The following is a 7,259-nucleotide window of genomic DNA, read 5'->3' on the forward strand; positions in this document are numbered from 1 at the left end:
TTATCATGAAGCAAACAGGTGTGCAGACGCTCTTACAAAGTTAAAAATTAATCACAGTGAAGATTCTATTTATTATGAGGAGTACCCTGAACACATGTATGATATCTATTTAGATGATCTTACATAGACTTTTTTTAGATAAATTCTTATAATGAAGTTTTTCTGTTTTTGCGCTTAGGTGCTCTTGAATAAATAAAATTAGTCAGGCCTTAAATGATTCATCTTTTCTAAATTATGTACATCTTCATTGACTTTATTCTCTAAAAAAAACTTTTTAATAAACTTGTTTTTGAACAAGTTTGCATATAAAAATAAAATATTAGACATCTCTTAAGTAAAGCCACATTTCTAGTTTCATCTTTTGTTTTATACTTTAGCAAAGACACATTTCTAGTTTCAATTAGGCCAAATCATAAACCAGCATAGAATAGAATGCAAAAATGTAGCAGTTGACTCTCTCTTTGTCCATTCTAAAACACCTCTTACCACCCTACTTAATATTCCCTTCTACCTATCTTAATTTATTTCATAAACTAATCCAATTATCTTATACTATATTATTATAACCTAATGTCTATTTCAACCATTTCAATAACGCGTTTTTATATCTTCATTATTGAACATTGAACATATTATTATTATTACATATTACATACCCTCTTGTTCTTTTCTTCTTCATACATTTTCTAACTCTTCAAAATATATTCCATTTTTTTTTTCAAACTCTTTTGTTTTTGATAATTTTCATTATCATGGGATATGGAACAAGAAAACTCTTAGATGAATATGATGTTTCAGAGATTCTAGGTAGAGGTGGATTTTCTGTTGTTAGAAAAGGTACAAGAAAATCAAACAATGATGATGAAAAATCACAATCAGAATCAAAATCACAATCACAAGTAGTAGCAATCAAAACACTTAGAAGATTAGGCACTTCAAATAATATACCAAGGAAAAAAGAAGGTGGTGAGAAAAGCACACAAACCATGTTGAACTTCCCTACAATGAGACAAGTTTCTGTCTCAGATGCATTACTAACAAATGAGATACTTGTAATGAGAAGAATAGTCGAAAACGTTTCGCCGCATCCGAACGTTATCGATCTTTACGATGTTTATGAAGACACAAATGGTGTTCATCTTGTGCTTGAGCTTTGTTCGGGTGGCGAGCTTTTCGATAGGATTGTTGCGCAAGATAAGTATAGTGAGACTGAGGCTGCAACTGTGGTTCATCAGATTGTGGCAGGGTTAGAAGCTATTCATAAGGCTAACATTATTCATAGGGATTTGAAGCCTGAGAATTGTCTTTTTTTAGATGTTGGGAAAGATTCTAGTCTTAAGATTATGGATTTTGGGTTGAGTTCTGTGGAAGAGTTTACTGATCCTGTTGTTGGTTTGTTTGGATCTATTGATTATGTTTCACCTGAGGCTCTTTCTCAAGGAAAGATTACTACTAAGAGTGATATGTGGTCTCTTGGAGTCATTCTATATATCTTACTCTCTGGGTATGTTTTTTTCTTTCCTTTCTTATGTTCAAATTCTTTAGGTTTTATGTTTCAACGATGTTCCGGTTAAATGATGTTCGGTTAGGAACTAGAAATAAAAGATGAGATGGTGAAATTGTGTCTTGCTGCGATGAAGCAAGTACTTTCACTGCGACAGAACAGGGTGAACCTGCAAAGTTAACACTTTACCGTCCAAGTCAATGAGAGAAATTAGAAGTAATGTGTGAGAATGAATTTTACTGTCTTAAATGATGCGCTTTAGCCTTATACATCAAGAGCGGTTGAAACCGCTCGCATATGAAGTCATGTGTTGTGCGGACAACTATTAGATTGAATCGGGCTGTGTTTGATGAGTTGAAGGACAGAATTGTCTGCTTCTGATTTTAGCGAAGGTCTATATGTTCTCTGAGCCTTTTGACTCGATATTCACTCATGGGCATTTTGCTATAGATCTTGTGAACGGTTCAAGATAGATGTGTTTTTGGTAGAATCACGATGCGTAAATGTGTTTTTGACCGAAGCTATACTTTTAACATTGATATGCTAAGTTGAAAGAGATTCCTTATCTTCGCTCTTGATTGTTTTATAGGTATCCACCTTTCATTGCTCAAAATAATCGCCAAAAACAACAAATGATATTGAATGTAAGTAACATCTTACACATAACAAGTTCATTCCATAGTTTTTTTTCCGTACTAAATAAAATGTTTTGGAACAGGGAAATTTTAGTTTTTATGAGAAGACTTGGAAGGGAATTTCACAATCAGCAAAGAACTTGATTTCAAGTCTTCTAACTGTTGATCCTGATAAAAGACCTAGTGCTCAAGAGGTATTCTAATTCTACACTTTTCATAACATTAGTAAATGAAAATATTGAAGTTTTTACAATTTTTTGTGTCATTGGAACAATTGGAACAGCTTCTAAGTGATCCATGGGTTAAAGGTGAGAAAGCCAAAGATGATCAAATGGACCCTGAAATTGTCTCAAGGCTACAAAGATTCAATGCAAGACGCAAACTTCGCGCGGCTGCAATTGCTAGTGTTTGGAGCTCCTCAATCTTCCTTAGAACTAAAAGATTGAGATCATTGGTTGGATCATATGATCTCAAAGAAGATGAAATCGAAAATCTCAGAATGCATTTCAAGAAAATGTAAGTACTGTATTCCAAATTTTATTTAGTTTTAAAAAACGGACCATGATCGCATTTGTAACGTGACATGAACTTTTTTTAGTGTCATTGTCCGTATTAAATATATGACATCAATTTTTCAATGATAAATGATAAAAACTGCGACGCGGATTGAGAATACTATTTAAAATCTTGGTTCCAGCTGTGATTTTGATTTAACTAATGGTGTTATGGTTGTTAACAGATGTGCAGATAGAGACAATGCGACTCTTAGTGAGTTTGAGGAGGTGTTAAAAGCAATGAAAATGCCATCATTGATCCCTTTTGCAGCTCGAATATTTGATTTGTTTGACAACAACCGCGATGGAACAGTTGACATGAGAGAGATTCTTTGTGGCTTTTCGAGTCTCAAGAACTCCAAAGGAGAGGATGCTCTCCGTTTGTGCTTCCAGGTAACGTTACAGACTCTATCGATAGTAAGTAGTTATATATAGAAACCGACTAAGAGAAATCTACACATGGCCTCAAAAAACATAAGACGGCCATGTCAACATGTTAACGTGATTTTGCATTTCTGATTTTATTTTTGTTGGCAAATAGATGTATGACACAGATAGATCAGGATGCATCAGCAAGGAAGAAGTAGCATCTATGCTAAGAGTAATGCTCATTCCCCTCAATGAATTTGCTTTATATTTTCACTTTCATCTATTAACAAAAGTATATAAACAGGCATTGCCATATGACTGTCTTCCAACTGATATCACTGAGCCTGGAAAACTGGATGAGATTTTTGACTTAATGGATGCTAATAATGATGGAAAAGTTACATTTGATGAATTCAAAGCTGCTATGCAAAGAGATAGCTCTCTTCAAGATGTAGTTCTCTCTACTCTTCGCCCATAATTGTTTTTTTAATTCATGATGTTATGGTGTTTTAATACTTGTACTTTTTTTTGTTGTTGCCCTTTTGAGGACTTTTTTATTTATGAAGTTTTCATTCCACAAAGTATATTATGTACTTTGTTTTTTTTCTTGAGGAATTGTTTTTATGAAGTTTTCATTCCGCAAAGGCACAAAGCAAACATTACTATTATAGAAGAGTAACAATGTTTTTGGATCTACCCGGATAATTTTGGCGTATGAAAAATTAATATAATAGTATCTTATGATCATATCATTAGAATTGTTTTGTTTATGTATGTTATATTGTAAACTTATTAATAGTTTATTTATAAAGTTTATTTGTTATAGATTAAAATATAAATAATTTTTGAGTTATTCTGAAATCATTTGCTACTAATTTTTGTTAGCGAGAGAAATACCATCACGAAAATATAATTTGTGTTAATTAATGATAAAGGGAACAATCGTAGTTTGAAGATTCTATTATGATTTTTTTAGTGTTGCACACTAAATTTTTTAATGTACCCCACCATAAGTAGATTTGTCATCTTCTCTAGAAATGGTAGCAAGGTTTGAAGTTTAATAACCTGAAATTCTGGCACTTTTAAAACATGTCACTGTTGATGTCCCAACATCGGAACATGATGTCAAAATAGATGTTACAACATCTGTTGACAGACAAAGCAAAACAGAATAAACCAAACCAGACTGTAAAATATATAGAAATAAATTGTCGAATGGTAAATCACACAGTCAATTGTTAACTCAGTTCGGTGCAACGTCGCCTACTTTGGGGGCTACCAGGCCATGAAGGAAATTCACTATGATAGTATTAGTTCAAAGCCTAAATAATTCCAGCTTACAACTTCTCGCCTAATCCTTACCTTGAGCAACTTTTACCTAGAAACCTCCTAGATATGAGATCTCTCTCTCACTTCCTACAATAAATCACCTCAATGATTAAAACACTCTCTAACCTAGGTACTGTTTCAAAACAAATCACAATTCTAATGACAAAACTAGTCTCGATCCCAGTGACAAAACCAGTCACAATCCAGTGACAAAAAGAAGATTACACTTCAAATACAAAATCACTTAGTCTTGCTTAAAAGCTTCAACCAAGAACAATACTTAACTCTATGCTTAAAAGCCTCAAGAGTGAGAACAATAACTTGACAAATAGTCAAGTAACAATCTACCTACCACATGGTATCAAAATATACATGGGTGACTTAAAACACACCTGAGATGCATATCCCAAAGTATATTCTCAAGCCACCAGGCGACTTAAACGCTTCGCCCTTCTCAGGCCTCACGCTTGGGGGGCTTATGTACATCCAGGACGTACACCCCAGAACTTAAAACCCAACCGACCGTGAAGGTTTGTGAACATCTAGGACGTTTATCCCAGATTAACCATACATCTAGCCTCAACCATACATCTCGCCCATTATTACAAAGTCGTCCCTGTTTGTTCCTTCTATCAAGTCGCCCTTCAATGCAGAAGACATCCTCATTAAATAGAGTTCAATAACCTTTATGGCTTCCTAGGAGACAAGGGAACTATTGCAATTAAGAGTTATGGATATGAGATAATTCCATCATTAGACAAGGACTATAATAAGAGTAGCCTAGCTACATTAGAGGATGTTAGGTACCAAATTATGTTAATATGTAGTATAGTTTTTGGTACCTTTCAATTCGTTGTATAGCGTTTTCGTATTATTTCCCTTACTTTGTGATAATATATGTTAAGTTTAGTAACTATATTTATATTTCCTTCTAATCTTCTTTTTAGGTATTTTTATTTCAGGTTTTTACTTTTTGAGGACTTAGAGCTTGATGGAAGATATGTATTTCAAGAGGAAAAGATAAAGTTTTTGGAAGCTTTAAGGGCGTGTCGCGCGGCCTGGGGCATTTTCTTGGTTTATTGGTAGAATGTTGCTCGCATCGCAGAAAGGAGGGCGCGTAGCGCGCTTTAGGTCGTTTTGATCAATTAATGATAGCGCGTATCACGCTAGAGGGTGCGACGCGCGCTCTGCGATATTTTTCTACTCTATATAAAGACCAGTTCTGATATTTTGAGGGGTTACTTTTGAGATAGAAACAGAGCAATATACCACTGTAGTAATATAGAATCGAAGATCTGAAGCATCAATCATCGAGAAATCATCGTTGATGCTTGATCATCTTCATCTATTCCTTCTTGTGCAAGCTACCATGTCAATGGATAGCTAAATCACTTTGGTATCAAGACAAGATGTAATATTCCTTTCATTTTGTATGTTTTTCTTTTGAATATAGTGTATGAACAAGTTATGAATCAATATAGATGATATAATTTGTTTATTCTTGGATTTCTATGGTTTAAATGTTTGTGTAATACAATATTTATATCTTGACCTAACTTTATCATCTATCAAACATTAAGTCTAGACATGAAATTAGTGGTTGATATTCACTTTGTATCGGTTTATAAATGTTATTTGAGTTGTTCAATCGATTGAGAAATCGTTGGTTGAACAATACGGTAAAATTTGCTATAACATTGCGGAAATGAACAGTATAGACGAACGATACGTGATATTATTGATTGATAACGAGTTCATATGCATGATTATATGAAGACATACAATTTAGGTTGATGAAATCAAGTCTTGATACTTCTTTAAAACCTTAAAAATTTCCTAATTTTAATCTTTGCTACTAAAACTTGTGAATGAACTTTGACAAAACAAAACTCAAAGTAACTCTATCTCACGACACTATAAACTATAGAACAGCATAATGTCTCATCAATCCTTGTGGAAACGATAATTAAAAAAGTACTCCAATATACTTTCAATAAAGGACAAGAAATCCTGAATCCACAAAACTCAATATTCAATGCGTTTTCTCTCGACCAACTTCGGGGAAGTCATCACATTGTTTTTTAGGAACAGTTGGCACCCACCGTGGGGCCTGGTAAAAACTCTCTCAAGCCGCACACAATTGCGAATAGACAGAAAAGAAGTAAGGTCAACAACAACAATCAGGGATCCAAAGCTATGGAAGCACTGGTTTCCGATGTGGAGCTCTTACACTAGCAAAACAAACAATTACAAAACATTACAACTGAACTGCAGGAAAATCAGCCTAAACCTCGCCTAAAAGGACAAGGATCCTGACAATTCGATTGACACTCAACCACTATTGAAAGAAATCTGGAATAATAAGGTTCCCGATAACTTCAAGCCCCATCAACTCTCCTCATTTAACGACAAACACGATTCGCAGGAGCATATTCTAACCTTCAATACTCAGATGACAATCATCAGAGCTAGCGAGTCACTTAAATGCAAACGGATGGCGGGGACCTTGAAGGAAGCCTCCATACGTTGGTATATGAGGTTACAAAAACATTCGGTATCGAGTTACCTAAATCTAGCCAAGAAGTTGATACACCAGTTCTCCGCCAGCAAGCACCGAAAGGTCTCGACCACCAGCCTTTTTAATGTTCGGCAAGGGCAGAACGAAACATTGTGGGAGCACGTGGTGCCCTTTAATGAAGAAACCATAAAGGTCGCTCATCCCAACTAGGAAATGTTCGTAGGGGCTTTCCAAAATGGATTGAGGGCTAGACACATCAACAAATCATTGCCCTGAAACCTACCACCTCCATGGATGATATCACCACTCGGGCGGAATGTTATATTCGAGGCAAAGAAAGCAATGCTGAG

The 7,259-nt window shown here is 34.9% G+C and overlaps 1 protein-coding gene across 1 annotated transcript; it reads left to right on the plus strand.

Moving 5' to 3' along the window:
• Nucleotides 1–634: 634 nt before the first annotated feature.
• LOC131618533 (calcium and calcium/calmodulin-dependent serine/threonine-protein kinase) lies at nt 635–3,923 on the plus strand. Its single transcript, XM_058889739.1, has 7 exons — nt 635–1,504; nt 2,094–2,148; nt 2,223–2,333; nt 2,423–2,655; nt 2,879–3,086; nt 3,235–3,294; nt 3,367–3,923. Exons 1-7 carry the CDS (start codon nt 753–755, stop codon nt 3,538–3,540), a joined length of 1,593 nt encoding a protein of 530 aa, XP_058745722.1. The 5' UTR covers nt 635–752; the 3' UTR covers nt 3,541–3,923.
• The last annotated feature ends 3,336 nt before the right edge of the window (nt 3,924–7,259 follow it).

This window comes from Vicia villosa, linkage group LG7 (assembly GCF_029867415.1).
Source record: "Vicia villosa cultivar HV-30 ecotype Madison, WI linkage group LG7, Vvil1.0, whole genome shotgun sequence".
Taxonomy (NCBI): domain Eukaryota; kingdom Viridiplantae; phylum Streptophyta; class Magnoliopsida; order Fabales; family Fabaceae; genus Vicia; species Vicia villosa.